This window comes from Ceratotherium simum, chromosome 2, assembly GCF_057802395.1.
Source record: "Ceratotherium simum simum isolate JZ-2026a chromosome 2, ASM5780239v1, whole genome shotgun sequence".
Classification (NCBI taxonomy): Eukaryota; Metazoa; Chordata; class Mammalia; order Perissodactyla; family Rhinocerotidae; genus Ceratotherium; species Ceratotherium simum.
In genome coordinates this window covers 40,701,134-40,726,166 of record NC_141901.1, presented here as the reverse complement: position 1 = coordinate 40,726,166, position 25,033 = coordinate 40,701,134, and the positions used below count along the sequence as shown (strand labels likewise).

The 25,033-nt window shown below is 46.1% G+C and overlaps 1 protein-coding gene across 3 annotated transcripts; it reads left to right on the top strand.

Moving 5' to 3' along the window:
• The first annotated feature begins 51 nt into the window (after positions 1–51).
• On the top strand, positions 52–24,393 carry PMF1 (polyamine modulated factor 1). Of its 3 annotated transcripts, none has more exons than XM_087441869.1 (5): positions 52–379; positions 19,398–19,503; positions 20,470–20,570; positions 22,293–22,427; positions 23,866–24,393. In XM_087441869.1, exons 1-5 carry the CDS (start codon positions 219–221, stop codon positions 23,903–23,905), a joined length of 543 nt encoding a protein of 180 aa, XP_087297995.1. In that variant the 5' UTR covers positions 52–218; the 3' UTR covers positions 23,906–24,393. The 3 variants fall into 3 exon arrangements, with proteins under 3 accessions (XP_087297995.1, XP_087297982.1, XP_004436264.1); XM_087441856.1 differs by having other exon boundaries at positions 192–379; positions 22,232–22,452; XM_004436207.3 differs by having other exon boundaries at positions 197–379; positions 22,232–22,427.
• The last annotated feature ends 640 nt before the right edge of the window (positions 24,394–25,033 follow it).

Here is a 25,033-nt window from a genome sequence, read left to right as displayed (position 1 = left end):
TTTTGCCCGCTTGCCGAGAAAGTACTCAGGTGTACTACAGCGCTTGTTTTCTCTTGGCATAACCCTCTGCCTCCAGCAGTTTCCCTTCCCCCGTCGGCGGCTCGGTGATAGACATTCCGCTGCTTCCAATCGGAGGCGCCCAGTGCTGGGACTGGCCAATCGTGGGCCTCGGTGGGCGGGGCGGCCGGGCCAGTTAGATTTGGCGGTTCCACTTCAACATGGCTGAAGCGAGCGGCGTTAATGCAGGCAGCGGCTGTGAGGAAAGAGGGCCTGAGGGGTTGTCCCCGGAACCTCTGCCTCCCGGCACTACCATTTCGAGGGTGAAGCTCCTCGACACGATGGTGGACACTTTTCTCCAGAAGCTGATCGCAGCTGGGAGGTAAGGTGGAGGAAGCGAGGCTGAGGGCAAACCTCACAGTAGGTGAGGCGGGCGAGAGGCAAAGAGAGGGTTTGTCCCCCCAAACTAAATCCCGCGAGAGCAGGACGGCAGACAGCCCAGTCACGTGGGTCTCGGGGTTCCAGGGTTATTGACTGGCAGTCTTGAATCAAACAACAGTCGATTCTTGAGCCTCGGGGCATCACGTGGTGTTTACCAACACAGGTAACGTGTAGCCGACCTGGACAACTGCTACCACTTCCTGTCAGCCTCGTTTTGACTAGAACTTCGGGTGGTCGAGAGGAAAGATACAGGCTTTGTAATTGATCAGGGTTCGAATCATGGCCCAGCGTGATGTGAGCCAGCCTTAACCGCTCTGTGCCTCGGTCCCTCATCAATAAAATGGTGATGATAGTACCTTTCTCAAAGGATCGTTTTGAGAATTAAATGAGTACATACACGTAAGGCGCTTAGAACAGTGCCTGCCACATAGAAAGCATTAGAATTTTAGTTATTACTATGGGCATAATAATACCTTCACGGAGTTGTGAGGACTAAATGTTCTATCACAGAAAGAAACACTTCCTATCTTGATTTTTATTTTATATGAACAATATTGTAACAATATTGGATGATTTCAAGGAAGAGTTTTGCCCATGAGCCTACCACCCCAGCACATTAATACTGAAACACTGTTATCAGAACTTCAAGGGGTTTGAGCTCAGCCGGTTCCCCATCCAGCCCTCTCTATCCTCACTACCCCTGTTCTTTGACCTCATCGAGACTGGGATCTTCTCCCAATCTCCTTCCTTCCTGGTTTAGTACTTTACCTTTTCTGCATAGACCTTATGATCCATCTCTTCACTCGTTGATTCACTCAGCAAATATTTGAGTGCCCACTCTGTGCCAGGCACTGAGGATACCATAAAGCAGACAAGGCCCCTGTCTTGGAGCTTACATGCAATGGGTAGAAACACGCAGTAAACAAAATATTCGTAGAGCTTGCTAAGATCATGAACAGGTCATGTGACAGAGAGCAACTTGGGGGAAAGGAAAATGCTGGATAGGAGTTAGGGGAGCCCACTCTGAGGAAATGACATTGAGCTGAAACTTGAAGAATGAGAAGGAACTGACTCTGAAGAACTAGAGAGAAAGCTTATAGGTAAAGGGGACAGCTTATGCAAAGGCTCTGAGATGGTGAGAGTGTTCTAGGGACTGGCAGAGGCCTTCTTGGCTACAACATAGTGATCAGAGGGAGAGTAAAATCAGAGGAGGCTGGACAGGCAGGTGACAGCCATATGCAGGACCCAGTTTCCATAGTAATGAACTTGATAAAATAACTTGTAATTATTTTTGTGGACCATTTATGACACACCATATTATATGTCCAGGCAAGGTCCCTCCTTTGATTTATTAACTTTTCGCTACTCATTCTTTTTTTTTTTTTAGAGAGTGGCCCTGAGCTAACATCTGTTGCCAGTCTTCCTCTTTTTTTTTCTTTTTTCTCCCCAAAGCCCCAGTACATAGTTGTATATCCTAGTCGTAGGTCTTTTTAGTTCCTCTTTGTGGGAGGCTGCCTCAGCCTGGCTTGATGAGCAGTAAGTCTGCGCCCAGGATCCGAACCAGTGAACCCTGGGCCACTGAAGCGGAACGCACGAACTTAACCGCTATGCCACTGGGCCAGCCCCGTCCCTACTCAATCTTGCCCTCCTCTCCCCTCCCCATAAGCCCTGCTTTCTGTTGGCTATATGTCCTCCATTTATTCCTATTTCATATACAAATATTTATTGAGCATCTACAGTGTCCCAGGCTCTGTTCTAGGAGCTGGAGATACAGCAGTGATCAAGACAGAAAGGTCTCTGCTGTCATGGAGTAGACGTTATAGTGCCATAAAGAAAAATAAATAAGGGGAAAGGAATGGAGAGCAATGGGGAGAAGAGTCTGGGTTAGTGTGAGTGCAGTGACATTTGAATATGTTTATATCTTTGTGAAATATGTTGTTTTGTCTGTGTATGTTTTAAGTTTATATGAATAATTGTGCTACATATGTCTCTTTTCACTCATTTCACTTTTTTCACACACCATTTTTTTTTTTTTTTAAAGATCTAACCATGTACTGAAAGTGCATATGGTTCAGAGCTTCTCAGTGCTGCTTCTCCTTCCATGATATGCATCCAGCACTTACCCATTCCCTGTCATGGACACCTGGTTGCCTCCAGCTCCCTCGTCCACAAATCATGGCAGAGTGAATATCCTTGTATATCCCCTCATGGACTAGTACTAGAATTTTTCTGAGGTATCTAACGGAGAGGGATCACTGAATCCAGGGTTTACACCTACCTATGTTTTGTCAGATTGCTTTCCAGAAAAGCTGTTCCTGTCTCTTACATCCTCACCATAACTGGGTATCTACCATTCTAATATTTGCCATCCTGAAGGTGTGCAAGGGGTATCTCATTATTGTTTTAGTTTGCATGTCTCCGAGTCCTCATAGGTTTGGGCATTTCCTCTTATACTTATTAGTCATTTGGCTTCCTCTTCTGCAAACTGTCTACTCATTTCCTCCAGCTTTTTATTTTCAGACCCATTGTTTTTTTTTTTTTTGAGGAAGATCAGCCCTGAGCTAACATCCATGCTAATCCTTCCTCTTAGGAAGACCGGCTCTGAGCTAACATCTATTGCCAGTCCTCCTCCCTTTTTTTCCCCCAAAGCCCCAGTAGATAGTTGTATGTCATAGTTGCACACCCTTCTAGTTGCTGTACGTGGGAGGCGGCCTCAGCATGGCCGGAGAAGCAGTGCCTCAGTGCGCGCCTGGGATCCGAACCCCAGGAGGCCGGTAGCGGAGCGCTCACACTTAACCGCTAAGCCACGGGCCTGGCCCTAGACCCATTTTTTTTAAATTGGGGTTTTTATCCTGTTGATTTCCTGGAGTTCCTGGTATAGTCTAGAAATCAATCCCTTGTCAGTTTTAGACTGAAGAAGGAAATATCTTTCTCTGTCTATTAGGTGTTAACTTGGTCTGTAATGTCCTTTGAGGAACAGAAATCTTTAATTAAAAAATAACACATGGGCCGGCCCCGTGGCTTAGCGGTTAAGTGCGCGCGCTCCGCTGCTGGCAGCCGGGGTTCGGATCCCAGGCGGGCACTGACACACCACTTCTCCGGCCATGCTGAGGCCGCCTCCCACGTACAGCAACTAGAAGGGTGTGCAACTATGACATACAACTATCTACTGGGGCTTTGGGGGAAAAATAAATAAATAAATAAAATTATATAAAAAAAAGAACCATCTGTGCCTGAAGACCCTTTAAAAAAAAAAAAAAACATATATTTTAATTGTTTATCCTTTACCCCAGGAGGATGAAGCAGAAAGAGAAATGCAGTCCTCCCAGGGGATCCCCTCACAAGCTGTGTGGATCCTCCTGACTCTCCTTTTCTCAGCCTCTGGACTAACTCAGCATCCCTCAAACAGTCATAATACAGTCATGCTCCACATAATGACAGACTGCATACATGACGGTGGTCCCATAAGGTTAGCACCATATAGCCTAGGTGTGTGGTAGGCTGTACCACCTAGATTTGTGTAAGTACACCCTATGATGTTCACACAATGGCAAAATCGCCTAACGACGCATTTCTCAGAATGTATCCCCGTTGACGCATGACTGTAAATTGTTAGGTATTGCCTAATCAATTTATTTTTTAAGACCCTTAATTTTCATGTAATTACTTCATTTTTTTCACCTTATATAAGGTTTGTGCTTTTGGAGTCTTGTTTATAGAGGCTATACTCACACCTAGGTCATAAAGATAATGTCTAGAGGTTTCTTCTGTTAGCTATTTTATCATTTTACTTTCTACTTTAATCTGTCTGGATTAAGGTGTAAGGTGGTGGTCTCAGCCAGTCTTATTTTTCTTTTTTTTTTTTTTTTTTAAAGATTTTATTTATTTTATTTTTCCCCCCAAAGCCCCAGTGGATAGTTGTGTGTCGTAGCTGCACATCCTTCTAGCTGCTGTATGTGGGACTCAGCCTCAGGATGAACGGAGAAGTGGTGCCTCGATGCACACCCGGGATCCGAACCCGGGCCACCAGCATCACAGCGCGCGCACTCAACCACCAAGCCACGGGGCCGGCCCCAGTCTTATTTTTCTAGTTTTCCCAATCATCGTCAACTAAATAGTTTATTCGTCCCCGTTGCTTTATGGAGCCCTCTTTATCATGTGGCAGATCTCTGTGCCTACTGTGTCGCTGGGTCTTTCTTCTGCCCCACTGATCTATTTGCCTGTCGTGCCAGTGCATAGAGGTTCCTAATACCAGGCCTTGTAGGAAACCTTAAGTCCAGTATGGCGAGTTCCCCTCTTTTCTCTTTTTAAAATTGGCCCAGCTATTTGAGGACCTTGATTTTGCCTTGTGAACTGTAGAATGAGTTTTTCTGGTTTCTCAAAACATTCAGCCACAATTTTGCTTGGGATTTTACTGAATTTATAGATTAATTTGGGGAGAACTGGCTATCTCTACAATGTACTGTCTCCACAATGCCTTCATCCAGCCACAGGCATGATATAATCAATCCATTTAGTCAGATTGTCTTTTATGTCTTTTAGTAGAGTTTTAGGGGTCTTTAAAGGACTAATGCATTCTTTATTAGGTTACTGCCTAATACTTTATAGTTTTGTTACTATTGTGAGTATTCTCTTATTTTCCATTTTCATTTAAAATTAGTTACTACTAGGGCCGGCCCTGTGGCTTGGTGGTTAAGTGCGCGCGCTGCGATGCTGGTGGCCCGGGTTCGGATCCCGGGTGCGCATCGAGGCACCGCTTCTCCGTTCATCCTGAGGCCGAGTCCCACATACAGCAACTAGAAGGATGTGCAGCTACGACATACAACTATCCACTGGGGCTTTGGGGGGAAAAAATAAAATAAATAAAATCTTTAAAAAAATAAATAAATAAAAAAAATAAAATTAGTTACTACTGATGGCTTAGAGAAATTATTGATTTTTGTAAGATAATTTTGTATCTAGCAATCTTGTCCACTCTTATTAAAGTATAACTTCCCTCAAAGTGCACAAATCATGTGTTCAGCTTGGTAACATTTTACAAAATGAGCACACCCATGTAACGAGCACCCAGATCAAGAAACAGAACCCCCTCCTTGGGCTGGCCCCGTGGCTTAGCGGGTAAGTGCTCGCGCTCTGCTACTGGAGGCCCTAGTTCGGATCCCGGGCGCACACCAACGCACCGCTTCTCCGGCCATGCTGAGGCCGCATCCCACATACAGCAACTAGAAGGATGTGCAGCTATGACATACAACTATCTACTGGGGCTTTTGGGGGGGGTGGGGAATAAATAAATAAATAAAATTATAAAATAAAAAAAAAAGAAACAGAACCCCAGGAGGTGTCCCTAAGCTCCCTTCCCATCTTTACCTTAAACTGAAAGGGAAACCACTTTCCTGACTTCTGTTACCATACATTAGTTTCGCTTGTTTTTTTTAACTTTATTAAATGGAATGTTATACTAGTGTGTTATCTTTTATGTCTGGCTTCTTTTCCTCTGCCTTCCTTTTGCCTTTGTGAGATTCATCCATATTGTTATAGGACTTCTAGTATTAGACAGTAAGAGTGCTATAATCATCTTTGTCTTTTTCCTAATCTAAAGCTCTCCATAATGTTTACTCTAGGTTTTTGGTACATATTTTTGGCAAATTAAGAAAGTCCCTGTCTCTTTCTAGTTTTCGGAGAGTCTTTTAAGAGATCATAATTAGGTGTTGAACTTGATCAAATGTTTTCTTCTCCTATAAAGATGATTTTGTAGTTTTTCTTTAGTTCATTAATGTTGATAATCTACATTGGTAGATTTTATGGAAGTTAAACTATTTTTGCATTCTTAGAATAAATCTACTTGATTATGATGCATTTTTAAAATACAGTTAGATTAGTTAGATCTGTGTTCATATGCTCATAAGGGAAATGGACCTATGATTTTGTTTTCTTTCGCTGTCATCTGCTAAAAGAATCAAGGATATATTAACCATGTAGAAGAGTTGGAGAGTACTCCTTCTTCTGGAACAATTTATATAAAATTGGGATTATCTGTTCCTTAAAAGTTTGGAAGAGCTTATTTAGGCCTAGAACTTTTGGGGGTTGTTGAGGAACTGCGACTATTATGTTAAACAGCAGTGATGCTAGTAGGCATCTTTGTCTTGTCCTCAAAGTGTCTCCATAGTGTTTCTTGTGGTTTTTTTGCTATATAGCTATTTCTTTAATGGCTACCATTCTCTTCAGATTTTATTTCTTCTTGTGACAGATTTGCCATTTTACAGGTTTCCCCCTCAGAAATTTGTCTTTTTTATCTGTTATATTTTATTAACTTATAACTGTTCAAAATATTTTAAGTTATTATTTTAATTTCCCCTTTTTCCATTATATTTTGTTTCTTTTTTGGATTTTATGTAGCCAGAGTTCCCTCCATCTTATTAATCTTTTTAAAGAATCAGCTTTTTGTTTTTAATTTCTGTGTTTTGAGGTTATTATTGGTCTCCATATCTTTAGAATCTATCCTTATCTTTATTAGTTCTTTGCTTTTTATTTCTTTAGGGATGGTTTATTAGTCTCTTCCCAAATTCTTGAGTTGAACATTTAACTTTTCTTTTTCAATCTTTTTTTGTTTTCTGAAAAATGTGTTTAAAACTATAAATTTTCATATAGTTACTGCTTTTGCTGGTTTCTACAAATTCTGATATCTAATATTTTCATAGGCATTTAAGTTTTTTAATTGAGATATAATTCATATACCATAAAATTCACACATTAAAATGTACAATTAGTATAATCACAAAGTTGTGCAACCATCACCACTATCTAATTCCAGAACATTCTCATCACCCCAGAAAGAAACCTGTATTCATTAGCAGTCACTACCCATTCCTCACCCCCACCTCCCAGCTCCTAGTAACCACTAATCTACTTTCTGTTTCTATGGATTTGGCTATTCTAGACGTTTCACATAAATGGAACCATACCATATGTGGCCTTATGTGTCTGGCTTCTTAGACTTAGCATAATGATTTCAGGGTTCATCCAGGTTGTAGCTTATAACTCCTTTTTATGACTGAATAATATTCCATTGTATGGATGTACTACATTTGTTTATCCATTCATCAGTTGATGGACATTTGGGGTGCTTTTCACTGTTTTGTCTATTATGAGTAATGCTGCTATGAATATCTGTGAACAAGTGTTTTCAGTTCTCTTGGGGATATACCTAAGAGTGCAAGTGCTGGTTCATATAGTAACTCTATGTTTAACTTGTTGAAGAATTACCACACTCTTTTCCAAAGCAGCTGTACCGTTTTACGTTCCTACCAGCAGTTATGATTTCTTTACATCCTCACCAACACGTTATTGTCTGTCTTTTTGATTATAGCCATCCTAATGGGTGTGAAGTGGTATCTCGTGGTGGCTTGGATTTGCATTTTCCTAATGACTAATGATGCTGAGCATGTTTCATGTGCTTATTGACCAACTGTATATCTTCTCTGGAGAAATGTCTATTCAAATACTTTGCTCATTTTGTAATTGGGTTATTTGTCTTTTTATTGTTAACTTGTAAGAGTTCTAATTTTAAGAAGTCCAATTTAGATTATTTATTAATATTTATTTAGCTAAAAAATTTCAAAGAATTTTTTCTTTGGTTGCTTGTGCTTTTAGTATCATATCTAAGAAACCATTGTCTAATTCAAGGTCATGAAGATTTACACTTTGTTTTCTTCTATGAGTTTTATAGTTTTAGCTCTTACATTTAGGTCTTTAATCCATTTTGAGTTAATTTTTGTGTGTACGGAATGAGAAAGGGGTCCAACTTTATTCTTTTACATGTGGACATAGTCATTTAATTTATTTACTTTGTAATTTTCTGTATGAGTTCCTCTTTAACCCAATGATTATTTAGTAGTATGTTATTTGGTTTCCAGACATATAATTTTTTTTTGTTATCGTTTTGTGTGATTTCTAATTTATTGCATTATGGTCAGATAACACAGTCTGTATGACGCTGGTTTTTTTGGAATTTTTGACTCTTTGACACTATGTGGCCAAGTACACAAGCAATTTTGTGAATGTTCCATGTGTACTCAAAAAGAACGTGCAGTTTCTGTTTTTTGGGTGTAAAATTCTATACTTATTTACTACTTTGAGCTTTTAAATTTTATTATTAAAATATTTTATATGCTTATTTTAAAAATCTTCTTGATTGAGCCATCCATTTCTTTTTTAAAATCTCTAATCACAGTTGTTTATATCTATTTCTCCCCATAGTCTATCTTTGTTGCATTTTATATGTAGGGATTATTATTTTTATTAGGTACAAGGGAGTTTATTATTCTGAGAGAAATGGAAAGCCATTGATGTGTTTTAAGTCATGACTGATCCTCTTTTTTGCATTTTTGGGAGATGGCTATCTTCTGGCTTAAAAATTTTTATTTATTTATAATGCTCTGAATACAGTGACTGATCTTTAAAAGGCACTCTGGCTGCTGTGCAGTGAATAGATTGTTGGCAGGACTGTCTCAAGATCTTTCTAGGCTCTAGACTCTGATTTTTTTGAGACCTCGGCCCACATCATGTTGAATGTATTTAAAAAGCATCCAGTATCTTGACTGAGATGGTGGTTATGCAAGGTTACATATGTGATAAAATTACAAAGATACACACACACACAAATCAATGTTATGTATAACTGTTGAAATCTGAATGAGCTCTGTGGATTGTACCAATGTCAACTTCTTGGTTTTGATATTGTACTCTAGGTGTATAAGGTGTTAACATCTTTGCAACTTCATATAAATCTATAATTATTTAAAAATAAAAAGTTTAAAAAGTTTATGTACAAAAGATATTCATCATAGCACAATGTTCAGTGGGAAATAATTGAAAACCACTTAAAATGTCCAACATTTGAAGAATGATGGTTACATAAGTATAATAACAATATCTAATAAAATACTATGCAGATATTTAAAATTCCATTTTGAATAATATTGACTCATGGAAAAATGATCACATTATAATGGTATATTTAAAAATTAGGTTATGAGGGGGAAAGCATCCACATCCCACATTAAATATAATTTTTATCTAATTATATTAAAGTTGCAGTTGACTAGTTGACATAATATTGCATTTCATTTAAGATAACAATTATTAGTTCAATTTTGAGATTTTATTTTTGAAGCCATTCCATTTTTTTTTAAGTCTAAAGTATTTTCTGTGCCTGAAAATCTTGTCAACCCAAAGCCCTGTGCCTGGGGTGCTAACTGCATGGTAGGAGCTGCAGTGGTCCAGGTAAGAGACGTGGTGCAGATGAGAGACATGCGCAGAAGTGAGCTGATTGGAGGTAGAATGGATTGGAGGGGAAGATGAGAGAAAGGGGAACTCCAGGAGGATGCTGACTCTTCATGATGGTGGTTGGGTGGAGGGTGGTGCCATCTACTTAGATGGGGGAGAAACACTCCCCACTGAGAGTTGGGGGAGAGGAACAGGTCTGGGTTTGGAAATCAAGACATCTGTTTGGACAGGTTTAGTTGGAGATGCAAGGCAGCCACTCTTCTGTTTCTCATCTCCTTTGCTCCCTCACCCTTCCAACCAACAGACTGGCAAAAACCCAAGTTCAGTATTCTGTCTGCACACCTCTGCCTCTACATTCAGCCTGCTGAGCAGCACTGTAGAGTCTCACCTGTGGTGGAAAATGGTGCCTTCACAAAGTCATGGTCTTGGACTTCAGCTGAGCCCTCAGTGAGCCCATGATCCTCATGCCCCCAGCCAGTTCTCTTTCTCTTCTCCACACCAGCTATCTTAAATCTTCATCATGTCTCTCAGGCCCCTTCCCTGCTGCCTGTACCTTCTCAGTGAAAATGACCCCAACACCTGGTTCATAGAGAAAATTGAGGCCACTAGGCAGGAGTTTCTACATGTGTAAATTTGGCTGAGAGATAGCCAATCCTGCATCCTCCTAGCTACCTCCCCATCAATTTCCTTTCCTTTACATCCAAGGCTGTGGCTTCAGGTTTCTACATTCCCAGGCTCTAGTTTTCTTCCTCAGCTTAGAGCAGTTTGCCACCATTCCCTTAAAACTATTCCTTTTAAGGTCATTAATAACTCTTTGTTGCTAAATACTGTGGATATTTTTTCATCTTGAACCTGCCTGCTCTCCTTGTAGCATTTGACACTATTAACCACTTCTGTGTCCTTGAAATTTCTCCTCGGCTTCCAACACCATTCTTTGCCCCTTTACGTCACTAGCTGCTCCTTTTGGGCTCCTCTTCCTCCGCTTGTCCCTTAAATGTGTGAACATTGCCCTTCCTTACTTCACCTCCCCAGTGAATGATCACATCCCATTTGATATCTTGCTGCTGCTGAAAGCCCTTCATCGGCTGTCCATTGTCTTTTTCCGTGGCCTCCAACGCCCCGCAGGCTGTAGCCCCTGCCTACCTCCTGTGCCCGCCTCCAACCATACTCAGTCATACTGACCTCATTTCCTAGAATGTCAAGGGCTTTCCTGCCTCAGAGCATTTGCACTTGATGTTTGCTCCACCAGGAATGGTTTCCCTCCGTGCCTTCCCTGACTTTCTCTAATGCCACCTTTCTCTCCTGGTTATTCTTTTTTTTTTTTTTTTTTTAAAGATTTTATTTATTTAATTTTTCCCCCCAAAGCCCCAGCAGATAGTTGTATGTCACAGCTGCACATCCTTCTAGTTGCTGTATGTGGGACTCGGCCTCAGGATGGACGGAGAAGTGGTGCCTCGATGCGCACCCGGGATCCGAACCCGGGCCACCAGCATTGCAGCGCGCGCACTTAACCACCAAGCCACAGGGCCGGCCTCTCCTGGTTATTCTTTATCATAACACCTTATTTTATTCCTTCATAGCACTTATCACAGTATACAGTTCTATTGTCTGCCTGTTTACTTGTTCATGGTCTATCTTCCCAACATAAAACATAAGGTCCTTGAGGATAGGATCTTGTCTGTCTTGTTCACCACTCTCTACTCATTGCTTATCACAGTGCCTGGCACATGGCAGACACTCAATAAATAGTTTTGGAATAAATGAGGAGGATTCCCAAGCCATATCTCTCTCCTGAGCTTCAGACCTCTATCTCCAACAGTCTATTAGAAATCTCTACTTGGTGTCCCACAGAACCATCAAGCTCAGCATGGCAGAAACAGGATTTCTCCTCCCTCTGTGGTCCCTAAGTTGGTTGAAGATACCACTGACTAACCGTTCTCTAGGCCAGAGATTTGGGAGTCCTCACTGACCCCTCCTTCCCTCTCGCTTCCAGTTACCCACCAATCCCCGTTGGTTCCAGCCTCCCTCCTCAATCTCCTCCTTTCCATCCTTGTGCCAGTGCTTTAGTTCAGGCCCTCACCATCTCTCACTGGATTGTTGTGCCAAACTAGCCCTCGAGTCTTGCCCCCTCCCTCCAGTCCACAGCTCAGATACGAGCGTGTCCTTCTCCTGCTTAAAATGTTTAGTTGGTTCAAGTGCTTCCAGAATCAAATGTAAGCTCCTTAGCTCAGCATACAAGGCCATTCACTCCTCGGCCCCTCCCTGTCTCTCCAGCTGTGGTCAGGGCCGTAGGTGTACAACACATGCACACTGGCATGTAGGTACAAACACACAAATGCACATAGCTCTTCTTCATTGAGTGCTGCCACTGTCCCCCCATCCTTGCCACCTGCTCTTTCCACATACTGCTTCTCCTTGCTAAACATCTTTCCCCTCGATTGGTTAAATAGGAACTTACAGCTAGTTTCCACGTAGAAAGGGCTCAGTAAATGTCATCCAGACTTTTAAGATGTATGCAAATACTTGACCCTTTCCCAAGTCATTAGGTTAAAAGTTCTCAATCCCAAAGACCAAGTACTTATACCAGGGACAGGAGTCTCTACAGAGTAAAAGCTAGTTTATTCACATGTCAGTTATCCAAAGGGATGTTTTAAACCCCAGATGGGTTTTCCCCACAACTCAGAGTATTTTCCATGTAAATATTTGCTCGATTAGGGGGGCAAATTATGTGACGCACCCCAGAGTAACTGGAAGATGATCGGCCTCGCTGAGCTATCAGACCCCATGGACCCACACCCTACTGTCTTCAGTTAGCTGTCTTTCATTGGATTGGCTGAGGCAAAGATGCCCGAGTCTGTCCTCTCTCAGGCTTCGGAACATAGAAACATGGCCCTGTTGGAGCTTCCATTTGCGACCTCTGCCTTGTCCTCTGAAAATGAAGGGTTCTTTTCTGTCCTCACAGCCTCCTGGACCTTCTGAGAAACAACCATTCTGTGGTTTGGCTAAAGCAAGCAGATGAGGCTCTCCCCTTTCTGTGTTTTGTAACAAATCAGGACCCGCCAAGAGAGGCAGTTGGTTAGTAGTGTTGGTGGGATCCTGACTGAAGCCCAGTTAGCACTGTTCAGAGGAAAGCTGGGTCTGCCAAAGGTACCCATGGCACCCCAGCAGCTGTGTCACAGGTGGTGTCAGTCCAAGGGGGCTGAGAGGGTGAGAGCTGATTGACAGTTTTTAAGTTCTTAGATGCCTGCCTGGGTCCAATGCCCGTCCTGGTCCAGTCTTCCAGCCTGAGACATGCTGTGCAGAGTTATGATTTGTATAAATTGACTTGAAGTCTACATCTCACAGCAACCAAGGAGAGAGAACTAGTTGCGTTTGTATATGAACTGGTAGTTTTAAACTAGTGGCAAAGACCTTTGGTGTTCATAGGAAACAGTTCTTCACAGGACAAAGAGTGGTTTAATATATAAAATATTCTGTAAATAAATGCCTCGGAAATATCTCACCCTCTTTGAATGTGCAGCTGATGCGTGCTACTGTAGTGGTTTGTTTCTGAAGTGTGGGGATGACTCATCCGACTGTGGTGTGAGGCTTCAGCCCCATCATGCTGATTCTCTCTTCTTCATATGTTTCCAGACCATCCACCTCCCTCTGTCCCCATCGTGTCTGCCTTGCTCGAGTCTGCCATCCTTTCAGCTGTGCCTCCTGAGTCCGCCCTCACACAGCAGCCTGAGGGAGCTTTCTGAAGTGCAAATCTGATCATGTCCCATCCCTGTTTAAAACCCTTTTCTAGCTCCTCGTGTGGTGATACAGTCCAGACCCTATGTGTCTGGCCCCTCCCTGCCTGCCCCGCCAGCCTGCAGGCTGTGTGTTGTGCAGGCCACAGGCACCAGATCCAAAGCCAGATGGCTCCACCATGTCGCAGCTATGTGACCTTGGGCAAACTGTTCTCTGCCTCAGCTTCCTCCTCTGAAAAATGGGGATGATGATACTAGACCTTACCTCATAGAGTTATTGTGAGGATAAAATGAGCTACTCCATGGAGAGTGCTTAAAACAGTGCCTGCTTATAGTCAGTACTCAGTAAATATTTCCTGTTATATCTTCCCACGTAGGCACACACACGCACACCACTCTTCAGCTGCCCCGCCTGGGCCTTCTGTCCTCTGGCCGACTCCTGCTTCTCTCTTAGGTCTTAGACGTTGCTTCCTCCAGGGAGTCTTCCCTGAGCCCCCCGTGGGGCCCCCCACCCTAGGCTAATCCATCCCCATTTTCCTGGGGATTGATCTGTCTTTCCTTCTAAACTGTACCTACTTTGAGGGCAGGGATTGTACTTTCTCAGCTTTGGGTTTGTACCACTGAGTTCAGCATGGCACATGGTTAGTGCTTAGTGTTTGTCAAATGAATACATGACTACAGTTATCCTGATGGTGTTTTTTATCTTCATGCTAATCTTTATTAAATCAGAAGTTTTTTTTCCTTCTTTCTTTTTCAGAAAAAGTATCCCAATTTCAGATTCTTACTATTAAGTTTCTAACAGTTTCCAGAGAATCCAAGCAATGAAAGGTTAAATTAGCCCAAGAGACCTAATAACCTAAAGACATAATTAAGAATAATTTTTAAAAGATAACTGTTTTTTTTGTGAGGAAGATCAGCCCTGAGCTAACATCTGATGCCAGTCCTCCTCTTTTTTTTTTTTTTGTGCTGAGGAAGATTGGCCCTGGGCTAACATCCATGCCCATCTTCCTCTGCGTTATATGGGATGCCGCCACAGCATGGCCTGACAATCAGCGGTCAGTGCGCACAGGGGATCCAAACCTACGAACCCTCGGGCCGCCAAGTGGAATGGAGCACGCGCACTTAACTGCTACACCACCGGGCCGGCCCCTAAGATAACTTTTTAATACAGTCTTCATCATAAATCACTGACCTCTTCTTTTCATCAAGGAACATTTCCGTTTGGTTTTCTTCCCCTCTCCCTTTCTCAGTGCTGAGGCTGCCCAGTGTATATAGGACTGAGAAAAGGGAGAGGGAAAAAGACCAAACAGAGAAACATTTCTTAATGAAGTGGGGCGGCTGTATAGGTGGTGGGTGGGGGGTGGGGAGCATGTATTTCTGTCTCGGTGATCTCCAGCTTCTATTGGTCTTGGTCTCAATCTTCTCTGCCCTCCATGCCTCTATTGGGACCGAAGCACCAGTCCCCGCCCGCCCTCTGGTGGACACTATGTGAAATAGGCATCAAGCGCGTCACCATGGAGGAGGAAGGCAAGCCAGGGCCCCCTTAGCGCTAGTACACTAGCGCATGTCTGCTTGTCTGTGTCTCTCATCTTTCCATTCCTGCACAACTTATCTGTGTATATAGACCCACAGATTGACAAACCACCAGAGATTGACTCTGGGCTTAAATATTTTGAAGTTAATTTTTTTTTAAGTTAAACATGTCATAATTCAATTTACAGTGAGTTTCTTTTTTTTTTTTTTTAAAGATTTTATTTATTTATTTTTTTCCCCCCAAAGCCCCAGTAGATAGTTGTATGTCACAGCTGCACATCCTTCTAGTTGCTGTATGTGGGACGCGGCCTCAGCATAGCCGGAGAAGTGGTGTGTTGGTGCGCGCCCGGGATCCGAACCTGGGCCGCCAGCAGCGGAGCACGAGCACTTAACCGCTAAGCCACGGGGCCGGTCCTACAGTGAGTTTCTAGTGCAGTAAATGAAATGCTTTTTCAGTGCATTCAAAAACAGTGAAGGTGTCTCAGATACTGCATAATAAGTGTTTAAGAGAAAAAACAGGTTAAAATCAGTTAATATAGTCATTTCTGTTTTGAAACTCAGTAAATGCAGTTTGTAAAATTTGCTTTCTTTGATGATAAATGTAGCCCTCTTTGGGAGGCCACAGGTTAGTCTTTTCTCTGTGGTGGGGCTGCAGAGGAGAAGGTTCCTCCTGCAGCTGGGTTGGTTTCTGCACATGCAGTTGCAACCAAGATGCATTTACTAAGCACTCGCCTTCTGCGGGGGAGGAGAGTTCTCAACTCTGGGAAGCCAAGTTACTGACTGTGTTCTACACTTTGAGGGGGTGGTGAGGACTGTTCTTCTGAGAATAGTAATAATAATTGTAGCTAACAGGGAGCAGTTCAGTGTGCTAGCCACCGTACCAAATACTTCATATGTGTCTAGCCACTGTACCAAATACTTCATATGTGTAACCTCATTTCATCCTAACAGTAATTTTGTGAGTTATAGATACAGTTATTATCCCCATTTGACAGAGGAGGAAACTGAGGCTTATAAAGGCAAAGAAGTTGTCCAAGATCATTCAGTTGATGAGTGGTACCAGTAGGATTTGAACTGAGGCAAAAGGATAGGCAGGCTGTCCTCAGAGCCAGCACACTTACCCAGCACATAGCTGGGTGGCCCCTTGTGTACCCTTGGAAGGCCAAGGCCAGGAGACTATTCTAGCAGAGGGCAAATGGGCGCTTGGCAGACAGGCCGTTGGGGGTGCTTTTCGGGGAGGACTCCTCTGCCGAGGTAGCCCAGGTCCTGGTACCCTGGGGTCCAGGGTGAGGGAGGTGGCTGGGAGTGGGGCAGACCTGGGGCCAGGCAGCCCAGGCCTCAACTCCGCCCCACTCGCCTGGTCTGCAGCATGTCTTGTGTGCTGCTGTGCATCTCATCTTGTGTGCTGAGCTCCCTGGAGATCCTAGCGACATTGCAGGCGGCATCCCTATCCACGAGGATATTAGTTTACATGAGAAGATACAATTTGACAGTTGGGGGTGGGCGGCGGAAATCGCCATGAATGTTTTCTAAAAAGCATCACTTTTCCTGCTTCTCCCTGAGTGTATTTTTTCAGGAAATTCAAACCATTCCCAAGTCTGCACTGGCTTTCAAGAAGGGAATTACCGGGGGCTGTGGGGAAGGCGAACAGGAGAAAGGTGGTCAAAAGATACAAACTTCCAGTTATAAGATAAGTACTAGGGATGTAATGTACAGCATGATGACTATAGGTAACACTGCTATATGGTACATTTGAAAGCTGTTAAGAGAGTAGATCCTAAGAGTTCTCATCACAAGGAAAGATTTTTTTTCCTTTTTTTATATCTGTATGAGATGATGGATGTTAAGTTATTGTGGTAATCACTTCACAATATATGTAAGTCAAATCATTATGCTGTACACCTTGAACTTATATAGTGCTGTATGTCAATTATATCTCAATAAAACTGGGGGGGCAAAAAAAGCAAGGAATCACTTTCCTCCTGCCCTCACTGACATTGCCCTCCAGGCTGGCTGCCTTCCCTTGTCCTTGCAGCATATTTTCCCCATCTTGTGTATTTGTATGAATGTGCATATTTCTGCGGTCCTTCACTTTCATTGAATTCTCAAACCCCAACGGGGACATCAGAAGAATTCATGAGCAGTGCTGGTGGGCAGAATCTGCCTCACCCCTGCCCTGGGCCCTCTCCACTGCCAGCTGCCTGAACTGAGGGGAGATGCGCCAGCTCAGACCCTCCGCCTGTCGAGTGGCCTGAGAGGAGGAACAGGATCTCCCGTGTCCGAGCCAAACCCATTTTAAGCCACAATTACTGGGTTTCAATTCCAGCCCCACTTGGTCAGGCGTCATGTGTCCCTCCACATCCCTCCATGTAGCCATAGATTGCATGGCTGGTGGGGCCAGCAGCAAAGCAACGAGATGTCTGGGGCTCTGCTGAGGGTTGAAAGGACACCCATCATCTGTTCTTTGTATTGTCCTTCTGGTACCTAGGTTTAGCCTCCAAGGGGTACTGCAATCAAATGTGTACAATGGCGAGAGACTGTCACTCTTACCCAGAGGTGTGCTGGTAGATGCTTACAATGGCTCTCCAAAAATAAAGCCCTGGCTTACAGTGTTTGCCAGTTTCCAAGGTGTAAATACTCCTAAGCTCACCAACCTAATGTCACTAAATACAGAGTTGAGAGAAGATGGGCAGCAGCACACCTTTATATATACTTCCATGGATAGAGACAATAGATATAAACAGGATCAGAGTAAAATGTGGTAGAATGATTAGGAAGTCATATGTTTTGAGTAGTTAGTGCCTTTGTTTTTAATATAATTTAATTTTAAGTTTATATAATTTTCAGTAATGGCTGTGTTTAACAACTGGCTCACAGATTTCATGAATATTTAACAGTTGTGCCATGTAAGCTGCCGTGAGCTGGTTCCAGCACATTACTGCTCTTTTCTTCACCTGTTTCAAAAAATATTGTTTGGGGGTAGCAATTGGGTGGGGAGGCCTAGAGAGCCATGAGAAAGGGAGGACCCAGTGTGGATTCCCTGGGTGGGGGTGGGGGCTATGCATTGGGTTCCAGGTACCTAATCCTCTGTCCAGTGGCCCACTAGCCTGACCCACACAGCTGGGGAGCATCCAGACCCATAGTGAAGCATAAACGTGTGTTTGAGGACTTCTCCTTGGCTCAAACACTTTCGGCAGGTCACTTGAACATCAGCGAGGCCTCCCCCACCCCATTTAAAGATGATCCCCATGATGCACTCTCTCAGGCTCATAACCCCTGTCTGCCCTTTCCTTCAAAGCACTGTCCCCAAATGGTCATCACCATATTCACGTGGGAGCATCTGTGTTTGCTGCCATCTCTACTGGAAGCTCCAGGAGGGTGTGCTGGTCTCACTCCCCCTGGAACATCCGGTACCTGGTGGGCGACCAGCACAAGCAGGCACTCAGTGAATATTTGTGGAAGGGGAAGGGCCCGAGAGACTAGGCAGAGAGACAGGCAAGAAAACGAGGAGGCGGGAGAGGAAACAGCCAAAAGAGTTCATTTAACTTATTTGAGTTTCTTTGTCCAAGAGGAACAAGCTTTGGGAGTGTGCTGGGTACCCCTGGATCTTTCCAACTACAAGGGATGTATCAGTGAGGTATTCAGCTGCCAGTGACAGAGACCTGATTTTAAATGGCTTGAACAATAAGAAAAATCCATTACCTCACTGACAAGAAGCCCCCGGGTAGGGTGGCTCCACGTGGGTATTTTCAGCAGCTGGCGATGTCCTCAGAGGCCCCAGTTCTTTCCCTGTTTCTGCTCTGCCTCCTTAGGGTTTAAACTCTGCCCTCCGGCCAGGACCCCCACAGTTCCCGGGAGCTGGAGGCATCACTTGGATATAGTCATGTTCTACAGAAAAGGCATCAGTTCTTTCCTGTGTTGAGTAAGGAAACCTCTCCCAGAGGCCACATGCCCTGTCCTGATCCAGCCCTGCAAGGGCACTGGAATGACCAGCGGTTCTCAAAGTGTGGTGCCCAGACCAGCAGCATCAGCATCACTGGGAGCTTGTTAGAAACTGCGGCAGTGCCTGCGATCTGAGTTTTAACATGCTCTCCTGTGATCTGATGCTCGGTAAAGTTTAAGAACTGTGGCTGGACCATCATGACCCACCTTTAAGGGGGAAACACCTGAACTCAGCTGGGGCTCTGCTGAGAGGAACTGGGGAGACTGGTGAGGACTGGTCGGGTTGAGCCGTCCTCAGTAACTGGACCTGCAGATGGGACATTTTGCATCCACTGCCTTTAACCAGGGCCACGAAGCAGACAAGGCTTGGAGCCCTGTGATGAGAGGTGGGGGTGCCCAGGCATGAGCCGATGACTGGTCGCGTGTTTGACCCTCCTCACCTTTGCCTTCTCTCCTTCTCGCCAGCTACCAGAGATTCACTGACTGTTACAAGCGCTTCTACCAGTTACAGCCTGAGATGACACAGCGAATCTATGACAAGTTTATCACTCAGTTGCAGACATCTATCCGCGTGAGTGGCAAGAAGCCCAGCAGGTCCTGGCTTGGGTCCTGCCTCCAGATTGTCAGCCCCCTGAAGGCAGGGACCCTACCCTCCGCCCCTCTCTATCCTCAGTCCCTAAACTGTCCTCTGTGCCCAGCAGGCTGCAGTGGCAATTATCCCTTCCCTTCAAATGATGTGGGTATCCTAAATGCCCCTTCTCTCATTGCCCTGTGTTAGAATTCTGTGTTCATATGTCATCTCCCTCACTAGACCTTGTGAACCAGCGAGGGCAGGCCTGGGTCTCCCTCGTCTTCGTGTCTCCAGTGCCTGGTGCAGGGCCTGGCATAGGGGAGGCATTTAACACACTGTTGAATTCAATGGAACTGCCTACTACAGGGCATACAGGACAGGATTCCGTTTGTGTCTTTAAACACCTGCGATCTCTCTAGAGCGTGTTATTTCCATGCTGTTACACTCCAGAATGGGCCCACTAAGCATCAGAATGTATGAGCAGTATCAGCAAAGGGTGCCCCGGGCGTGGGGATAACGGCTAGGGCTGCAGCTTTCAGAGATGATGGGCAGGAGGAGAGTCTTGCCGCAGGCTCTTTTTAAGTGTTTTCCATTTTATACTTTTTTTTTAATTATAAAAATCACATGGGGCCGGCCCCGTGGCTTAGCGGTTAAGTGTGCGCGCTCCGCTACTGGCAGCCTGGGTTTGGATCCCGGGCGTGCACCAATGCACCGCTTCTCTGGCCATGCTGAGGCCGCGTCCCACATACAGCCACTAGAAGGATGTGCAACTATGACATACAACTATCTACTGGGGCATATAAAAAAATAAAATAAAAATCACGTGTTATAGGAAAGTTGGAATATTTGTATAAAGACACAGAACATAAATTAGCCATAATCTTACTAAGTGCTGGTAGCAGTTTAGCATATATCCACTATGGGCTTGTCTGATATCCTTATAGCTCTTTCCTCCTTTCTCTGCAGGAGGAGATTTCTGAAATCAAAGCAGAGGGGAACCTGGAAGCTGTCTTGAATGCCTTGGATACAATTGTGGAAGAAGGCAAAGACCGCAAGGAGCTGGCCTGGTGAGAAGGGGGCAGGGTGATGCCCCCCTCCCTCACAGGAGGGCTCATGGGGAAAGATGGACCCATAGGCATGAAACTGGGCTCACGGCCCCTGAGAGAGGACCCTGTGATAGGGACAGGTGGAGAGGACAAACACCAAGCAGTAACCCAAAACAGTGAAACAGTAGTCCCCTCCTGGGGAGGAGCACCCTGGGGCAAGTATGTGTTGTCCAGGGGTTTGAAGGGGACTGAGGGAAACCTTCCCTGAGGAGCTCATTTCAGGACCATCTGGCCTGTGAGAGAAAGGGTAGAGGAAGTGGGAGGAGGCAGAATGGGAGGTTTGGAATCTTATGTCGATTAGGCTGGCCTGGGCATCTGGTTTTTATTCATTTGTTCATTCAGCAAATATTTAGGGAGCACCTACTTTACCCCCAGTACTGTGTTAGATGCCAGAGATTCAGCAGTGAACGAGACACCAGAGACCTGCTCTCCTGGAGCAGGCATTTCAGTGGCAGCCCTGCTGCCTGGTATGTCCTGTGCAGGAGGGAGAAGGGGGCCCTAGGGCAGGGAGTGGGCCTGAGCTCCTCCCACCACCTCCCTCACCTGAATAGGATCCTAGGCCAGAGGGAGTAAATACCTTTTTTGTGATTTCCAATTTTTTTATGCTTTGTGACCTTTATACTTAAGACAATTAAGTCTTATAACTGAAAAAGAATTCTTTTTTGTGTGTGTGTGTGAGGAAGATCAGCCCTGAGCTAACATCCATGCCAATCCTCCTCTTTTTGCTGAGGAAGACCGGCTCTGAGCTAACATCTATTGTCAATCCTCCTCCTTTTTTCCCCTTTTCTCTCCAAAGCTTCAGTAGATAGTTGTATGTCATAGTTGCACATCCTTCTAGTTGCTGTATGTGGGACGCTGCCTCAGCATGGCCGGACAAGCAAGGCGTCTGTGTGCCAGTGCACGCCCGGGATCCGAACCTAGGCCGCCAGTAGCGGAGTGCATGCACTTAACTGCTAGGCTACAGGGCTGGCCCCTGAAAAAGAATTCTTTAAAAAACCTATAGTGGCTTCCACCCTACTGCCCATCAGAACTGACCTATCTCCTCACTCTGGGCATTCGGAAGCCCCCATAATCTTGCCACCCCTATCTTTCCTTGTCGTCCCCCATTAGCCAACACTTCCTGTGGCTTCTCTGGGTCTGAGCCCGTTCTCAGGCAGCCACCCCATCCAGGAGGGCTCATCCTGTTGCCACCCTCCTCCGACCGACCTCTCCAGCTCACAGTCTGATGGAGTGGATGCACCAGCAGGGCACATGGTCACAAGCACAGAGGCAGGGGCTGAAAAGTCGCCCTCAGCCCTGAAGTGTTAGAGATGGGGGGAGTGTATGTGGACGAGAGGAGGAGAATGGGAGGGATGGTGGAGAAGGTGAAGATATGGGCGGAGTGAGAAGGGAGAGAGGTGGATTCCTGGGCACTGAAGCTGAATGGACAGGTTTCATTCCCATCAGGAGCAGGAGCCGTCTGGCTGGGTCTTGGGAGGCAAGAGAGACCACAGGAGAGGCCTTGAAAGCCAGCCTAGCTTGAGACTGGAGGTGGGAATTCACTGATTGGGTTTGGAAGTAGAACCCTCACCCCCCCCACATGCCCTCCCCCTCCCCACCTCATACCCCCTCCCGCCCTCCAGGCGCCCTAGCGGGATCCCGGAGAAAGACCTGCGCAGCACTATGATGCCCTACTTCCTGCAGCAGCGGGACGCCCTGCAGCGCCGTGTGCAGAGACAGGAGGCCGAGAACAGGCAGCTGGCAGATGCCGTCCTGGCCGGGCGCAAGCTGTTGGAGGAGCTGCAGCTGCAGGGCCAGGCCCGGCAGCAGGCCTGGCAGGTGAGGGTCCCGGCCCTGCCCTCAGGTACATGTTCCCCTGCTGCGGCAGAGGAGAAAACAGGCCTAGAGAGGGCAAGTGACTTGCCTAAGGGGACAGCTCCTCCTCCTTGACTTGTGTCAGAGTCAGGGTTAACCCTCTGTAGCTGTGGTGGTTCTCCTCCATGTGACCACTGCCCAGTATCTTTAAAACGTGTACATTGGAATGACTTCTAGAGCTTTCAGCACATCTAAAACACACCCTCCATGCAACAAATGTGTGTCCTTTGAGGGTGAACTTAGTTTTTGAAAGTGGCTCAAAGTCATTTGGGGCCAAGTTGGTGAATAAGGGGGAAGAGGGTGATCAGGCTGAATGACACAGACAGCAGGTGTGGCTGCAAAATGATGAGATGGATTTTCTTACTGGTTCAAAATGCGGTTCCAAAGTGGGTTTCTAGTAGACAGTGGCACCACTGTCGGATTCTCTCTATCATTCAGATGTCCAACTTATGTTTACTTAGAGCCACTTGACAGCTCCCTTCCTGGAGCAGAGCCTCCTGTTCCCAAGGGGAATAGGTCCCTAAATCCAGACTCCTGGCCCCCCTGGTCTTCTCCTCCCAAGACCAGTCAGCTGCAGCCTGAAGGCCCTGTCCTGGCCTCAGCAAGGCCCCGAGCCTCGGAGAGCCAACAGCAGGAGAAAGGCTGGTCCTCCCTCTTGTCCTCACTCCCTCCAACCTCCCCATCTAACAGACTGGCCCTGGGGACTGAGCAGCAGGCACCAAGGTGGTCGAGACCAAGGTCCTCAGCCTGGTGCTGTGTTGTGGGGCAGCTCAGAGTTGTGTCTTGGGCACTCTTGGGGCCACCCTGCTGAGTCCTCAGGCAAGATACTGCTCTGCCATTGCCACTCCATCACCATGAGGCAGCCATCACAGCCCTGACGTTCAGTGCTTCTATTTTAAGAGGAGGATGAAGCCCCCTGTTCTTATAGCCACACCTCACCCATTGCAGCTACACATCCTAACTATTGTTTGAAGGGGGTCAGCTAGGTTGAGTATTCAGTGCTGAGCCTTGTGTGGGAGCTTTAAAGAGCTCTTTTTCACCACAATTTCCATGTCTGTAGTCCAGCTGAAAGTCCACTTAATTTCAAGGAAGTTTCTCTGCTAGAAATCTCTGGTGGGGTCAGAGGATCAGGGGCACACTTTGGGAGTCCTTATTGAAGATGGGCTCTGCTCTGGGGAAGCCCAGCCTAGGTGGCCATGGCACCCAGCCTGCCATAAACACCTGCTGAGTGGGGGAGACTTCGTAACATGCCTTTGTCCTCACACACCCTGCTGAGCCTGTGACATGAGCTAGACCTCTTCTGTATCGTTAGGGGGAAACCCAGGCCTGGAGTCAAGGACAGTAGAGGGAAAGAGTTTGGATTTCCTCATCTCCTAATTTGTCTGGTCTCTCCCATTGTCAGGCTCTCCACAGAGAACAGAAAGAGCTGGTGGCGGTGCTGAAGGAGCCTGAGTGAGGAAGAGACGGCCGGGCCTGGGAGCAGAGGGCAGTCAAGGATGAGGGCCTGTGGCCCAGCATGCTGGGCCTGGGCAAGCTGCCTCTGAGAACAGCTGAAATGGTGCCCAGTCCCTAAGCAGTGATGGAATTTGCTGGAGGATGAGGCCTGAGCAGTCCCCACTGCCACTGTGCCTTTGGGGCTCCCTTGAGGTCACACATACACACACTACCTTCAGATTTCTCCGTGTTTTCTTCTAACTTGAGGATTCTTGGCCAGCTCCCACCCTGGGAATCAGGCACCATGCCTTCTCTCCTCTCGGTTCACCAGCCCCCCCGCCTCCCCCGCCCCACCGCTGGTTCCTGAGCCCTCCCTGGGACCTGGCTTGGGGAATCTGTTTTCAATCTCCACTGATTGCCCCCTTGCTGGCCAGCCCGAAGGCCCTTGCCATGTTCTCCCCACATCCGTAAATAAACTTCCTCCACTACACTGTAATCTATGAGGATGCTTCCTCCGCCTGGGCCTCTCCCAGGCCTCTTCTGGGCCAAGACCCCCTCCTGGGCTCCTGAGGGCTGGCTCCAGCCGAGGCCTCAGTTGCAGGGCTCTGAGATCCTCCAGGCTGGGATGGGTTGGTGGGGATGTATCTGACCATCGTGCAGAAGGACAGCAAAGCCCCTTGTCACAGAAACCAGGACCCTGGGTTCCCTGAGGCCAGGACAAGCTGCCACGGGGGTGTCACTCTGTCCAACCCAACCCACCCTTTTCTTTGCCATTTGGATTAATTCTGAGAAAGGCTCCGTGGTGGGCCTCCCTCAGTGTTTGCACATGTGAGTGCTCACACACGGAGCCCTCCAAAGAGCTGGGCACTTTGTCCTCTTGCTTCTCACACCTTACTCTTCCCCAGCCAGGGCAGCAGGGCAGCAGGAGGGGCTTAGCCAAAGGCAGGATGGGTGCTTCCTCCAGACTGGAGGGTGAAGGGGGATGGGTACGGGTGCGGGCAAAACTTCTTTCCCGGGGCTGGCTCGGTGGCACAGCAGTTAAGTGCATGCGCTTTGCTGCGGCAGCCCAAGGGTTCACAGGTTTGGACCACAAGCGCGCACCGATGCACCGCTCATCAAGTGATGCTGTGGCGGCG